Raw genomic sequence first — 15,605 nt, 5'->3', positions numbered from 1 at the left:
GGAACACAAGAGAGAGAACAAGAGAACAGATGCTCAAGCAAATGCAGGCGACGACGATGATTTGCGAATACTTTCCACTAATCCTCACGATTGATTCCACGCCAAACAACAACAACAAAGATGGCGCTAAACCCAAGGTACGCCTCTCCTCTTGGAGAGGAGAAATCGTTGGTGCATACTTGCAAGGGGACATGGCGTACGTGCATGCCGCATGCCCTGCTTGTGTGGATTGATGTGACCGCGTTTTGTTGCTGTGGTCTTGATTCGGGGTGGTGACGACGATGATGATTGCTGGTTTTGATCCCCTGCCTGGTTTTGATTCGCTGATTGATGGATGGCGGTGATCATCGTTTTGGCACACTGCAGGTTCGCGGCTGACATTGACGCCAATGCCGATCTCTACGATGAGGTGCGTCGAGCAAAGCGAGGAGCAAAGAGAGGGGGGGAGAAGGTGTTTCGGCTTGCATGCGAGGTCGTTTGCGCGCATGCACATGCGCATGGCAGTTGGCCTTGCTGTCCAACCAATCAGCGCACGGATCTTGCAATGTCTGACGTTTGCACGACATGCTGTGGTTTCAGGGCGGCTTTCCTGACGAAGACTTCTTTGCCGATGGCGTGGATCCCTGGGAGGAGATGGGCGAGCCTGCATACGACAACTTTAACGTGGCAGAGGCAGTGCAAGAGCTCGGCGAATCAGGCGTGCGTGCGTGTGTGCGTGCATGTGCGTGTGTGCGTGTGTGCGTGCGTGTGTGTGTGCGTGCATGCGTGTGTGTGTGCGTGTGTGCATGTGTTAGCGTGTGCCCGTGTATCTGTATGCGTGCGTGTGTGTGTGTGTGCGTGCGTGCGTATGTATGTGTGTGTGTGTGCGTGCGCGCGAATGCGTCTGCGTCTACACGCCTTCGTGATTGGTTCGTTCATCAACTCTTCTTGCTGACCAACGTTGCTTGTGCCTGCTTTGTCGATTTACCTTGTACTTCAGCAACCTGCCGGGTATCTGTCTGTTGCACCCGATGGCGAGTACGACGCTAGCCGCGCCCAGCCTGATGGCGATGTGCGTTAACTGTCCTGCGGACTTGTGTGTGTATGTGCGTGTGTGTATGTGCGTGTGTGTATGTGTGTATGTGTGTATGTGTGTGTGCGCCATGAAGTAAAGGCAAGTGGAGAGAGAGAGAGAGTTCGTTCGCGTGCGCTGCCAGGTTGTATAGTTGTACTTGTGAGTGAAGACAGATGAATGTTCACATTGACGGCCCCTTTGCGCTCATTGCTGTGTGCACATATGTCGCGCGTGTGTTGTTATTGATGCATTAATTGCCGTACGCCAGGACGACGGCTATCTGGTATGATGGTTCATGATTACGAGCACGTTTTGCTTGACCTTTCGCGTCTTCCTTGTGCTTGCTTCCATGCCGCGTTGCTCGCTTTGCTTGCTGCGCCACACTGATACGCACACTGACACACACTCACACGCACACACACATACATGCACACATGCACCTGCTGTGTAGGCCGTGAACCCGGAGTGGTTGGAGGAGCAGTGGAAGCTGTTGTCCGTGCAGCCGTGGTTCCGTGGCGCCCAGTCGTACACCCGGCACGACGCCACCACAGAGCTCGCACAGGCAGAGCCAGGTCAGATGTGTGTGTGTGGGTGTGTGTGTGTGTGTGTGTGTGTGTTTTGGGTGGGTGCTGGGAGAGGGGCGAGATAAAGGCTTTGATGGATGGAGGCCACCTTGCAGCCTGCTTGTGCTTCTCAGCATTGAATTTGCACACCTGGGCTCACCACCTTCAACAAACACACACACACACACACATCAGGTACTTTTGTTGTGCGCATCTCCCAGTCGCAGCCTGGCCATTATGCAATCAGCGCCAAGACAACGGCAAACAAGATTGTCTCCATGCTCATCCTGCCGTCATGGGTGCGTGTGTGCGTGTGTGCGTGTATGTGTATGTGTGCATGTGTGCGTGTATGTATATGTGTGTGACCGCGTCGACGTTTCTGTTCGTTGGGTGCATGGTTTGTACTTTGTCCACCACATGCTTGCTTCTTGTTGTTGGCGACGTCACCTTCTCGTCGCGCCGGCTCATATCCAACCCACCCCCCTGCCTCTGCCCTCCTCTCCCTTCTTCCCTGTCACCGTTCACAGGCTGGTGCTGACAGCACGGCTCCGGGTCACACCCAGTACCGCCTTGGCACCGCGTCCACCCTCCTCTTCAACACCGTGCCCCGACTCATCAAATACTACACAGGTGTATCAAGACGGCCCACGCGCGTGCATCGCTTGCGTTGGCATCTGTAGCGGTTTGACATGGTTTTGGATCTCGTGGTCTGCACGATCAGCGCTTGCTTGCCAGGCTCACTCACACGTGTTCACACACGCGCACACACGCACACACGCACACACATTCACACAAACATACAACCATGGTCACATGAAACATTACCTCCGCAGAGAACAACTACTACATGGGGGAGCGGTTGAAGGGTGAAGTGGTGCCGGAGCAGCAGGAAGGAGGCTACATGCTGCTCGCACCAACTCAATAACTCAACTGGCACAAGCATGCATGCGTATGTGTGTGCGTGTGTGTGTGCGTGTGTGTGTGTGCGTGTGCGTGTGTGCGTGTGTGTGTGTGTGCTTGGCCAACACGTGCACACATGCTGCCATTCATTGTGGGGTATGTTTCTCTTCGCCAGTGCTCCCGTCCAACCGCTTTCTTCTTTACTCTGCAGTCTTAACCTCAGCTAGTTCAGTTGTTGACGGTATGTTGAAGGTGCTTTCGAGGTGCTTTCAAGGTGCTTTGATGTTACATCAGACCACCACATGTCAAACCATGTGTGACGATCACCTGTCACGCTTTGCCAGCGTACACACCTCTTCCTTCCTCTCCTGTCTCTTTGATCGTCTCAACGTTGCTTTGCCCCCCTCCGCCCGTGTTCTCGCCTGCAAGTGTGCTGTGTTACAACCGATGGTTCCTGTTTTCACAGTTACAATGTCATCTGCTTCTGTTCACCTTTTTCTTTGGGGCTTGAGTGCGTGTGTGTGTGCGTGTGCGTGTGTGTGTATGTGTGCGTGTGTGCGTGTGTGGTTTTTGTATGTGTTTATGCGTGTGCGTGTGCATGTGTGTGTGGTTTTGTGTATGCTCCCTCACTCTTTTTCTCTATGTGTCAGTTTGTCTCTCAGATGAAGCACACGATGCACCTCTTTGCACTGCATGCATGCATGGCTCATGCTGCTTTTTTTTTCGTGTGAGGTTTGTGTGTGCGTTCGTTTTGTGACCTCGTCGCTTCCTTGTCGCTTCCTCTTCGTTTGATCTCTTCGCTTCCTTGTCGCTTCCTCTTCCTCGTCGCCGTCTTGCCCTTACATTAGAGATTGCCGTGTGCGCACAGCCAGCCCACAAGCCAAGCAAAAGTCAGCCAGCACACCACCAAGACAAAGTAGTGAAAGAAAAACCTTCTCGTGCTTGCTTGCTTGCTTGCCGTGCGTGTCACCTCACCCCGGAATATTATTTACATCTTCCAGCATTTATCGCGCAATTAATGACGCACATCGCTCGCTGTCCTGTCTGCAGGCTGGGAAATTTTTTATTTTATTATTCTTCGAGTACTGCTGGCTGGTGGCTGCTGGCGATCGTTGTTGGAGGTTGATTGGTTTTTGGCCCACTTGTGCCCACCCCCTCTCACCCTCTCCCTCACACACCACATCGCACACCACACGCGCCCTCACTCTTCCCCTCATCTTCTTCTTTTGCCTGACGTGAACGGGGGTTTCTTGCGGTTGTTGTTTGCCTTTGTTTGTGCGCTCTTGGTGAATGAAATAACCACCACCACCACGGGGTGTGGTCATAGTTGGTTTGCACGCGAAAACAGCAGCACAGGAGTTCACGTCATCCTCCCGTCTGCGCCAGACACATACACATACACATACACACACACGACACATACACACACACACCAACCAGCGAGGTTATTTTGTTTTGTTTTGTTTGTGTGCAACTCCTTTCCTTCCACCAACCAACCAACCAACCAACCAACCAACCAACCAACACATCTTCCTCCTTCTCTGTGTTGGCTTGCATCGTTGGGGGGTGCAACCGCGCAGGATGAAGGCAGCACCACCCGCAGCGTGGCTTGCTGCCGCTCTCACCATCACTGTCATGGCGATGGGGCTTGTTGTGGGGCCGGGCGTGTGCACCGCCGCCGCCGCTCCCGCCATCAACGTCATTGCCTCGCTCGATGTTGAGCCGGTATCCTTTGTCAACAACTCACAACCCGTGATCAGCTTCAGCCTCGACCTCTACTGGCACACCACGGAGGAAGATGCCGCAAACGCAACGACAAACGCGACACATGCGACGACAAGTGCCCCGGCAACCTCAACAGCAGCGCCAACAACCGCCCCAGTAATTGCGCCCACGTTTGTGGCGATTGTCAACGTCTCCGACCTGCTTCCAGTTGCTCAGCAGGATGGCCAACCCATTCCCGGCCTTGCGCTCACCCTAGACCCACGTGACTGCGAGCCGTTGAACCTCACCTGCGTCGTGCTCACCAACACCACCGTCCTCGTCAGCAACACCATCGCTGTGGACTATGTTGTTACCGGCATACCAACCAACGACACCAGCAACACCACTGGCACAAACACAAACACAACGTCAACGACAACGACAGCAACACCCCTCAGCAACACGACGACAAACACAATGGCAATGACCAAGACCGTCACCGCGGCGCTTGGTGCCGTGGCGCTGCCCCTCAAGCTCGTCGTGCCTGCAAACCAGGAACGTGCATTTGCATTTGAAATGACATCCCTGCACGCCGCAGTCCACGTCAACACCAACCCAAACGCCACCTTGAACGACACCCTGAACGCAGCAGCAGCAGCGGCAGCAGCGGCAGTCTCGGAATCAACACCGGCAGCATCGCCAGCGGTGCTTGTTCCTGTCGCTATTGAGTCGTCGCCCGTGTTTGTTCTTCGCGGGCCGCTGGCATCACCTGATGCATATCAGCGCATCCTGTCAACGTACTGCGAGTACCAGCTGTGGGAGCGGCTGTATCCAGAGATGGTGCAGCACTTGACCACAGGCACGTCCCCAGAGCCCCTCGACACCATCGATGTCGACGCCGTGTTGGGCGCAGTGTGGCAGGTGCTGGCCACACTCAACAGCCTGCTGTTTCCCGTTGGCTCTTCATCCCTCGAGCCCGCGGGCCCCGCCATCTTCGCCCTGCACAACACCACCATGACCACGGCCACCCTCCCGCCGCAGTCACCGCCCGCACTGGCTGTTGTGGCGGCGCTGTCGTATGTCAACGCCCTCGCATCGGACCAGCTCGCGCTCGAGCGGACACGCCGGCTGAGCGGACCAGGCGGCAACAAGTGCGGCGATGACGTGTGTGATCTGGATGTGGAGTCGTGCGCGTGTGACGACTGCCAGTGCTCGCTGTCCGACCTCACGTGGGACGGCATCCAGATGGTTGTTGGCCACTGGGACCAGTCGCAGCTGTGGGGTGGCGTGCACGTGTCATATGTGCTCAACCAAGACAAGCAAGGCAGGCGCTTTGATATCGACGTCTTCTCAGAAGCATCATACGCCCAAGCCGCAAATCTGGTTCGTTGTGTGTATGTTTATGAGCGTGTATGAACGTGTGTGAATTTGTATCAACGTGTTTGAACGTGTGCGGATGTCTATGAATTTGTATCAACGTGTGTGAATGTGTATCAACGTGTGTGAACGTGTGTGTGTGTGTGTGTGTGTGTGTGTGTGTGTGTGTGTGTGTGTGTGTGTGTGTGTGTGTGTGTGTGTGTGTGCTCTGTGCATCTTTTTCGATGCGTCCTGGTTCTGCCCTATATTCCATCCCCTCACTCACTCACAACCCTCCTCCCCCCCTCTTCCCTCCCTCCACCTCAGGATCTGTACCCGCACCTGTCGAGCCCGGTAGCGGCAGCGGCGAGCGACGAGTGCTTTGCAGGCGTCACGTTTGCGTTTGCCATCATCAACGGCATTCAATATGAGGAGCCCACAAGCCCCATCGACTTCACCGTCGACCTGACCGACCTGGCGCTGGCAGACACGGAGCGGCGCGGGTTTGAGGCGCGGTGCTTTGCCGATGAGCAGGTGGGGTGGGTTGCTGTTGACAACCAGGTATACGATGCACAGGCCAGGGTGCTGTCGTTTTCTGTGAATTACACGTGCCAGGTGGCCCTCTTCTCCACATTCCTGGACGCAACGACAACGACAACAACGACGCCGGTGGCAACCACGACAACCACCACCACCACGATACCAGCAACTACAACCACCACGACTACGACCACCACGACGACCACCACCAACCCTGCCCAGTCTGCGCTCGACTCGCTGGCAGCGGCAGCTCAGGGCATCAGCGGCGGTACAAGTGGTTCCTCCTCGCTTGCTGCGGGCTTTTCAAACGACATCGTGCACACGCTCGACTCCATTCTTGATTCCATCGACATGTCCCTGCAGCTGAATGCGCCGCCCAAGGTGGTTGAGGGCGGTGGCATTGCCATCCAGGCCCAACGCATCAACGTCTCCAACCTCGCCGGCCTCTCCACTACAGTCGGCACCCGCCCCTTCCCGCGCGTGTCGCTGCCGCCAACGGTTGTCAATGACGTGCCTGGCCTGGCCACTGCGGCGTCTGTGAGCGTGCTCATGACGGTGTTTGACGAGACAACAGCCGACAACACCACGCGCGCCAACGTGCTCGACTTTTCGCTCAAGGTGGATGGCATGACTGTGAGCGTGGCCGACCTGCCCACCCCCATTGACATTTCCATTCCAAGCGACGGCACCCCGCTCAACGAGACGGTGTGCCGCTTCTGGAACGCCACCCTCCCGCGCCTGAACTGCACCTCCAACGCCACCGGCAGCAGCGACCCCTGCCTCGGCGACTGGGATACGCGTGGCGTCATGCTCGTGCCAGAGTTGAGCACAGACGAGATCATTGTGTGCCGCACCACCCATCTCTCCACCTTTTCCGCTGGCATCGACTTTCGCATTGCCGCGCCAAAGGTCACCATTGCAAACTTCGACCCGCGCAACGCCCGCTACATCTACGCCGTGTTTGCGGGCTTCTACGGGTTTGTCATCTTCGCGTATGTGTTTGCGTGGCTGGAGCGGCGTGCGTACGACAGGCGTCAGGCGCTGGTGGAGGAGGGCGTGATATGGGATGATGGCGACAGGCAGCTCACGGAGCGCGAGCTCGACTTCCAGTGGGCGGAGATGGGCATGATGCGCGGCTTCTTTGCCCGGTTCTGGTACAACCTCAAGACCAAGCACAACTGGCTGGCCGTGGTGTGGTTTTCTGGCCTGCACGTGTACCCGAAGCGTGCGAGCAAGGTGACGGCGCTTGTTGCTACGACATCGCTGACGTTTGGCATGATGGCCATCTTCGCCTACACGGCCACGCAGTACCCCGACGAGCAGGTCAACACGTTCCGCATCACCATCAACGGCAAGACAACCTACCTGCCGCTGGAGGGCGTGTACGTGTTTCTCATGAGCTTCCCCGTGCTCATTGCGCTGACCATCTTCATGGCAAAGTACACGGTCCTCATTGACACGCTGCGCCGCGTTGCCCCCGACCGCTACCGCAACCACGCTGTCCTGGCCACGCGCGACCCGGCCATCACAGGCAAGTACTTTATTGACCCGCACCACCTCAACGAGGACGACATTGGGTTTGTGCTTGAGCACAAGCTCATTGCGCCCCCAGATGCAGGCGCGTTTGTCAACACGGCAGAAGCGGCCGGCACGCAGCGTGATAGCAGCAGCGGTGGTGTTGGCGTGACGGCGTTCCAGACCAACGCAGCGTACAAGGGCCGCGGTAGCGGTGGTGGTGGTGGTGGTTACGGTGACGACGACGAAGGCTGGGTGAGGCACAACAGCTCCAGCAGCGAGGGCGATGATGACAGTGATGGTGTTGGGAAGGGCGAGCGTGATGGCAATGATTCCGGAGCGCACAGCCTCAATGACGCGTCTGTGAACGCATCGCTGCACAGCAACCGTGGCACACTGCCCCCGTTTGCATCCGCCTTCCCTCGTCCACGCCGCAACGACAGGGTACCGGGAGCCAATGCAGCATCCGTAGGCCCATCGTCATCGTCATCGTCGTCATCATCGTCATCATCATCGTCATCGCTGCTGCCCGGCCAAGCTATCACCACCATCACCACCACCACCACCAGCAACGGTGGTAGCAGCGGCAGCCATGGCGAACACAACGGGAGCCAGAGCGTGCCCGCGACTGTGAGTCGTCGTGGACGCTCTGCGCTGAGCCGCCATGTTTCTGCCAACAGCGGCGGCAACACCAACGACGACAGGGTGGCAAACGTGTTTGTTGCAAACGCCATCACGAGCAACAGCAACGACCACACCGGCAAACGCAACGGCACTACAGCTGGTGGTGGGAATTCCAAGTCCATGGCGAACCTTACCACCGCCAACTCGAACAACTCGCTTGTGCCTGGAGCGAAAGCAACGCGATCAAAGCCGTCTTCACAGCCTGGGTCAGCGCGAGCCACGCCACCCCCGCTGTGCCACCACTACCACCAGCCGTCGCCGTTTGCGTCTTCCTCGGCCATGGCTCGCCCAGTCGGGCCCGTGCGCGTGGAGATGCCAAAGGGGTTCAACCCCGTGTTCAGCACGTTTGGCACCAAGCTTGATCGCGCTGCCTTTGACCATCTTGCGATGGACCACAACAGCGACAGCGACGACAGCAGTGATGGTGACGGTGACGCTGCGATGGCTGTTGATGACGACGGGTTGCCGTGCGCCGACGATGTTGTCGTTGGCGAGCTGGATGACAACGTTGTCGCCGTGGTCAAACCGCAGGTGACGGACAGGGAGGAGGAGAGCATGACTGAGGAGGAGATTCAGAAGCTGCACCGGCAGATGGTCAAGTACAGGCGGTTGGCGTTTGGCACAGCCATGTTCATGATGCTGGCGGGTCTGGTGCTTGCGCTCTGCTTCATGGGCTCGCTGGACGACAAGGCACAGCTGCGCTATCTCAAGGGCGTGGGCGAGTTTGTCATTCTCTCCGCCATCATCACGGCGCCGCTTGTGCTGCTGCTGAAGGCGCTGAACCGACAGCGCAAGATGGTGTCGTTGCGCAAGCAATTGCCCGAGGAAGAGTGGCGGCAGCAAGTTGTGCAGGCGACGGCAGTGGCCACGGTGGTGGTCATGACGCAAGCCATGATCTACAGGGAAATCGGACGCGCCCTCCGCTCCAACTTTGACATTCACATCATGTGAACACACGGAAACAGCGTTGTGCATGCTGTGCGCGACAATGTGTGCGCGCGCGTGTGTATGGGCGTATGAGCGTGTAGTAACTGCAACGGTGTTCCTCTTGTTAGTATGTGTAGTTGCGCGTGCACACTTGGTGGAGTTGCGTGTACGTGTGGCGTGTTTTGTTCAAGATATTGTTCTTCTTCCTGATCTCGTCTTTCCTCCACAACGAGTGCATGCACACAGCAGCCAGTCGGTTGTTGGCTTGTCAAAGCATGCATGCTTTCATTGAGGATGATTGCCTTTGCCCCCCCCCCACCCACACCCAGAGTTGAATTGCTTTTAATTTTGGTGATTTGATTTTTTTTCTTCTTCCACGGGTCTTCTGACATCAATCACTAGCTTCTTTCATCCCTCTGCGTTATGCCCGCTGCTTGTGTTTCGTGTTTCGTGTTGCAAGTGTCTTGTCATCACTGCTGGTGGTAGCCTCTTTTGTGTCTCGTTAACACCTGCGTGGCCACCTGCGCGTGTGCACATGCGTGAAAAGTTCAGTGTCTGTGACGCAGCCAGCACGTCCCATTTCTTGTGTTGCCCTGAGTTCTCCCAACAAAATATAAAGACATAGAGAAGCGCACACATGTGTGGATGAAGCAGCAAGCCACAACAACGGTGTGTGCGTGTGCGTGCGTGTGTGTGCGTATGTGTGTGTTTTGTGTGTGTGTGTGTGTATGCATGTGCGTGCGTGATTCAGACCGTTTGCTGTTCTTCGTCTCTGGTGCGTGGTTTAACGTAACGTTGTGACGTCATAGCTTGCATGCGAGACAAGCCAGCCTGTCTGAATGGTTGAGCAAGTAACGCGAAGAAATGGCAAGAGCAGAGAGAGACGAAGAACAGCGAACAAACTGAACGACGAATGCAATGTAAATACACCATCAAGTAAGGGAAGCACGCATGCAGCGGAATGAAAAATTAATTTGTGGATTAAGTGCATGCAAGCAAGCAGTGTTGACCGGTGAAGAGAGTCATGCTGCAACCAGCATTACGTACCGTCATCACCATCAATCATTACATGCAGAGCAGAGGAAGAAGAAAGAGAAGAAGAAGAAAGAGAATTAATGCATACGTTAACAAAGAGGGAAGAGTGCATTCAGAGCAGTTGTCTGGGTCGAATAACAGCACGTCGCAAGCAAAAACAAAGACAGCGTGCAGCAGTGGCAGCAGCAGGAGGAGGCGGTGGTGGAGGCAATCGTGGTGGTGAAGGAAAAGAGGGTGTGAACCAGGGAATGAAGGAGGGAGACACGAACACTTGTCAGCTGAACAGCCAGACAGCCAACAAGCCAGCATCAGCAGGCAGCGTCAGTGTGGGATGGTTGGTTTGCGACGGCGTTGCCTGTGTGAGTGGCGGTGGTGGCCGTGCAGTGGGCCGCGGCGGGGCGAGCGCGGGCTCCGTGGCTGCTGGTGATGTTGATGCCGCTGTTGCTGCTGTTGCGACTGCTGCTGCTGCTGCATCTGCTGGTGGGAGGGGTTCAGCATCACCACGAGCGCCGTCACATCGTCAATGTATCCTCCCCCTTCCTCCGTCCACTTCCTGCGCGCCTCCTTCACCACCGCCTCGGCCGCACGCTGCGGATCGCCGAAGCGAGCAGCAATTTGCACAACCTGGAGCACGGCAGGTATCGTTTGAGAAGAAGGAGGGGTGTTGTACGCGGGTGAGTGTGTGTGTGTGCGTGTGTGTGTGTGTGCGTGTGTGAGTGTGAGTGAGAGTGTGTGTGAGTGTGTGTGCTTGTGTAAGTGTGTGTGTGTGTGTGTGTGTGTGTGTGTGTGTGTGTGTGTGTGTGTGTGTGTGTGTGTGTGTGTGTGTGTGTGTGTGGGTGTGTGTATTTGCGCACGTGTTTGTGTGCTTGTGCCAGCGATGTTGTGGGTGCATGCTGGGCACGATTACTGCACACACGCACCTGGTTGTTTGACAAGTGGTCGAACACCCCGTCGCTGCCCAACACCAGCACTTCGTCGTGCGATGTCAACTCCTGCACATACACGCAAGCACACATGTGTACACGTGTGTGTATGTGTGTGTGTGTGGTGAGCAGCGGCTGGGGCACAACGACACAAAGAAGCACGAGACCCAAGAGGGCCTGGGAGAAGACAATAAAACAAGCAGCCAACAAGACAGAACACACACACACACACACACACACAGACACACAGACACATTGCCGCTTCTCTCGCACTCGCCTTCCTCTCTGCACCCACCCATTCACTCATCAACAACCATCTACCCCCCCCCCCCGCCACAACCACCACCACCGAACGCGTCGCTCACCCGCTGCAGGACGTCCGGTACGGGAATGACGCCAGCGGTTGCGAGCGCGGTGTCACCGATGGAACGCGAGAGGGCAAGACCGCCCAGCTGCTGCCGCTTCTTCCACACGCGCATGGGCCCCTGGTACCCCATGCCAGGTACAAACGAGGGCTCCACAACACCGCCCGCCCGCTGCACACGCAGCAGCTCTGCCCGGTCGCTTGGTTTGTGGTCGCGGGTGAGGGAAACGGCGGCGATGGTGGTGGTGCCGCCTTTGCTGCGCCGCTGCCCGACAACAGCGCGGGAATCGCCGACATTCGCAATGTGGAGGAATTTCCCATGTTTCAGCACAGTCACCGCTGTTGTTCCAGACTCGCGGACACTGAATCCAGCCCTGTCGAGCGCTTTTGCCGTCTCCAATACAGTGTCCTTGAGGGCGGTGCTTGGCGTGAGCGTGATGTCACGACGCAGCAACCGCGCGGGAAACGCTTTCCTGACGAAACCGGACGCCTTTTCCCCATGAACACCGTGGCCGTCCAGAACACCAACCACGAAATCGCTCGCCTGCACGTGGTGGTGGTGGTGGTGGTGGTGGTGGTGGTGGTGGTGGTGGTGGTGAATAGTAGTGGAGGAACAAACAAAGACAGTTGTGATCAAGTAGAAATCACAGACACACAAACACACAACGCAGACGCAGACACAGACACACACACACACAAAATGCATGTGGGCACCTGTGTTGGGTTTTCGAGAACAAAGTAGCTGTCCTGGTTCTCCTTTGCAACACCAGCAATGCCGCCAGCCATCGAGCACACGCCAATCAGCGGTCGTGGTGGCTTTGATGGTGACGATGATGACGATGACGCTGTGCTTGATGCGGACGGCGACTTCGCGGCTGTGGTCTTCTCGTCAGCCTCACACACGCGCGCGCAAGGAAACCGGATGCACGCGCAGATAGATGTGAAAATGTGTGCGATGTATACGCGTGTGTGTGTGTGACGATTATCACAGGTGATGTGATGTGAGTCAATGGTGTGGGATGAGAAGTATGTCGACCATGATTGCGAAGGCGCCAAGTTGTCACATAAACACACACACACACGCACACACACACGTACTCCCCCCAACACACACACACACACACACCACACACACGTACTCCCCCAATACACAGACACAGACACAGACACACATACACACAGACACACACGCACGCACTGAGTCGATGAGTGCTGGTGACGAGTGCTGACGTCGAAGGGGTCGACGGGTCCGCGGTTTTGCGTCAGACGGCGGTGACGGCGTCACCTGCTGCTGCTGCTGCTGCTGCTGCTGTCGTTGTTGATCTGGGGCACCACCAGGCGTTGTGTTGGTGCGCGCATGCCCTGTACTGCCTGTTGTGGTGTGCGAATTCCCGCTCACGTCATCGTGATCGTGATCACCATCGTCGTCTTCGTCTTCGTCTGGATTGAACCTCAATGCCTTTTGTCTCACCATGCGAACGCTCCTGTTGTGGATACGGAGGGTGCGGGTTGTGGTTCTGTTGCCATCGACTCCACTCTCGTTCGCATCCGCAGTGGCGGCGTCCTGCTCATGGCTGCAGCTACTGCGCTCGCGCCCGCCGTGTACGGCACCCTTATCATCACCCCCACCACCCCCACCACCATCATCGTCACTATCATCGTCAACACCATCTTTGCTGGTCGTGCACTCACCCTTTCCATGCACGCTCTGCTCACAAGTTTCACCACCACCACCATCGCCTGCCTCACCACCATCACCGGCCTGCGTGTTCACGGGTCCAAGTACGATGGGTGCTGGGCGGTTCCACGGCTGCATGGGCGACGTTGCCTTGCGCGTGATCTTGGGCGAGCGAGCTGCATTTGGCGGCAGCGGCAACAGCTTCTTGCCTGATGGCGGCCGCTGCTGCCGCGGCCCGCGGGGTGTTGGGCGCATCGTCGCCGTGCCATCGCGTGTGTTTGCACTCGACCAGGGGCTGTCAAAGAACTGCTTCAGAGGCGAGGTTGGCGGCGTGGTGGCAGCTTGCTGTGATCGCGAACCAACACCGCCATACGCTGTTGTGGTTGTTGTGGTCGTGGTTGTGGACGATGTGCCAGCACTTGTCGTTGCGTTGAGGGAGCAGCGTGGTGCGTCACTGCGCGGGCTGGTTGGTCGGCACAATGGCGTGCGATCACCACCAAAGCTGCTGCGCGACGACGGTGTCGACGCTGCCGATGCCGGCGAGTGGTGTGTGAGGTCCAGGAGGGACGCTGCTGTGGTTCCACTGCCGTGGTGGTGGGATGGGTAGGGCTGTGGCTGCGCTGTTGCTGGCGTGGTGGTGGTGGTGGTTGTGGTGGTGGATGTCTTGGTGGATCGGACACTCCAGGAGTGCGGTGAGAAGGAGGACGATGGCGATGGTGGTGGGCGCGAGCTTTCGAACACGTCGTCGCCTGGAGTCGGGGTGCCAGACAATACTGCAGTTGTGCTTGAAGACGATGGCGGGGACAGCGTGGGTGTGGCGGAGGGGGCGCGGCGGCCTGTGCCCTGCACTGCCATCCCGAGGGAGCGCTGTTCTGACGACGACAGGGAGCGTGGTCTTGATGTCCATGCGGGGACATCAGCGGAGAGACCGAAGCGGCTGCTGGGCCGTGATGACGGTGTGCGGGCGCGCTGCTGCTGCTGCTGGGGCGGCGGCTTCCGTGCTGATGGGGAGATGGAGGGTGGGCCGCGCGGCAGAGGCGACACGGCCGGTACGGGCGACACCGCGCGACGCTGTGAGCCATGTGGGATGGAGTGCAGCAGTGGCGATGGCGTCTGGAACCTCCGCCTGCGGTACGTGGTGTTGGTTGTCGGGGATGGCACTGCACGTGATCGTGCCCACGCATCCATGGTGGCGACCGCGCGAGTGTGGGTGCAACAGCAGCGCTGAAGCAAGGACAGCCGCACGGCTGGTGATCTCTAAGCACCGCACAGCCAAGCAGACCAAATGCACGTCTTGCCTGCCGATCTACCCCTGCTCGCTTGGTCTGTTGCGTGATTGGGGTGTGTGTATGTGTGTGTGTGTGTGTGTGTGTGTTTGGGCAAGGGAGGAAGCAAGGCAAGTGGAGACGTATGAGCCGGTGATGATGATGGTGATGATGATGTTGTGGGTTGAGGGTTGGATGGACACAAGAAGAAGAAGAGGAGGAGGAGGAGGAGGGAGGGGGAAGGAGGAAGGAGAGGAGATGTCTTGGCAGAGAGGAAGTGGGAGAGGATCACAACATGCATCCGGGGCAGTTAGCGCGCCCAGCCTAGCATGCACGCAGGTATGCTGCGTGACAGTGAAGAGAAGGCGATGAGTGTGTGGGAACAGTGTGTGCAAGCACGAGGCAATAAGTTTTTTTTTTTTCTTTTCTCCCGCTTACGATGCGGTGGAGATGTGATGAGACGTGGTGTATGCACACGAGCGGTAGATGCAGCGATGGTGACGAACGCCCGTGCGCTTACGGCGATGACTGTCGCTGCTGCTGTTGCTGCTGCTGCTGGATTGAAGGGCGGCTACGGGAACGAAAGCGATCTCGTGTGTGCGTTTACGTGGAATGTGCGTGTGTGGTGTTGTGTTGCGATGTCGTTTTTGTATCGGCTGTGTTGTGTTGTTGTTGCTGTCTGTTGTTGTCCCCCCAACCACCACTACAATTTATGTTGTCGTCTACAGCTCGTTTACTGGTGCGGCGATGATGGTGTTTGTGCGTGCGTGCGTGCGTGCGTGCGTGCGTGCGTGTGTGTGTGTGTGTGTGTGTGTGTGTGTGTGTGTGTGTGTGTGTGTGTGTGTGTGTGTGTGTGTGTGTGTGTGTGTTGAAGAAGACACGTACAACACACACACACATACACACACACAGGTACAACAGCGACAAGAGAAGACAAGTGCGAGAACAAGCCTCAATCTACATCAAAAAACCAACTAATGTAACTGAACGTTGCGGTCAACCCAACTGTAACACAAGCAAGAAAAGGAGGAGGACTCAAAGACGCTATCACACAACCCCGACCAACGCCCACACGCGATGTGCGCAGTGCCATAACT

The 15,605-nt window shown here is 57.0% G+C and overlaps 3 protein-coding genes across 3 annotated transcripts; 2 read left to right on the top strand and 1 right to left on the bottom strand.

The window, feature by feature from the left end:
* The first annotated feature begins 84 nt into the window (after positions 1 to 84).
* PTSG_05752 (uncharacterized protein) lies at positions 85 to 2,616 on the top strand. The gene is made up of 9 exons (XM_004993565.1): positions 85 to 137; positions 367 to 409; positions 580 to 699; positions 980 to 1,051; positions 1,323 to 1,337; positions 1,506 to 1,626; positions 1,813 to 1,916; positions 2,145 to 2,247; positions 2,451 to 2,616. The coding sequence occupies exons 1-9, from the start codon at positions 121 to 123 to the stop codon at positions 2,540 to 2,542; spliced, it is 687 nt and encodes a 228-aa protein (XP_004993622.1). The 5' UTR covers positions 85 to 120; the 3' UTR covers positions 2,543 to 2,616.
* A 987-nt stretch (positions 2,617 to 3,603) lies between these two features.
* PTSG_05751 (uncharacterized protein) lies at positions 3,604 to 9,877 on the top strand. The gene is made up of 2 exons (XM_004993564.1): positions 3,604 to 5,604; positions 5,905 to 9,877. The coding sequence occupies exons 1-2, from the start codon at positions 4,099 to 4,101 to the stop codon at positions 9,265 to 9,267; spliced, it is 4,869 nt and encodes a 1,622-aa protein (XP_004993621.1). The 5' UTR covers positions 3,604 to 4,098; the 3' UTR covers positions 9,268 to 9,877.
* Positions 9,878 to 10,599: 722 nt separating this feature from the next.
* On the bottom strand, positions 10,600 to 14,431 carry PTSG_05750 (phosphatase 2C; the record flags this gene model as incomplete). The annotated part of the gene is made up of 5 exons (XM_004993563.1): positions 10,600 to 10,902; positions 11,199 to 11,270; positions 11,567 to 12,109; positions 12,280 to 12,459; positions 12,764 to 14,431. 5 exons carry the CDS (start codon positions 14,429 to 14,431, stop codon positions 10,600 to 10,602), a joined length of 2,766 nt encoding a protein of 921 aa, XP_004993620.1.
* Between the last annotated feature and the right edge of the window lie 1,174 nt (positions 14,432 to 15,605).

The sequence above is a fragment of the Salpingoeca rosetta genome (assembly GCF_000188695.1).
Source record: "Salpingoeca rosetta unplaced genomic scaffold supercont1.13, whole genome shotgun sequence".
Taxonomy (NCBI): domain Eukaryota; class Choanoflagellata; order Craspedida; family Salpingoecidae; genus Salpingoeca; species Salpingoeca rosetta.
Note: the sequence above shows the minus strand (reverse complement) of the source record. Positions and strands in the feature narration are given on the sequence as shown.

Bases quoted from the DNA above. Each gene is read 5' to 3' on its own strand.
- PTSG_05752 (XM_004993565.1), top strand. The intron at 410-579 runs GTGCGTCGAGCA...CTGTGGTTTCAG, and splicing joins ATGCCGATCTCTACGATGAG to GGCGGCTTTCCTGACGAAGA. The intron at 2,248-2,450 runs GTGTATCAAGAC...TTACCTCCGCAG, and splicing joins ACTCATCAAATACTACACAG to AGAACAACTACTACATGGGG.
- PTSG_05751 (XM_004993564.1), top strand. From the start codon at position 4,099: ATGAAGGCAGCACCACCCGCAGCGTGGCTTGCTGCCGCTCTCACCATC. The intron at 5,605-5,904 runs GTTCGTTGTGTG...CCTCCACCTCAG, and splicing joins ACGCCCAAGCCGCAAATCTG to GATCTGTACCCGCACCTGTC.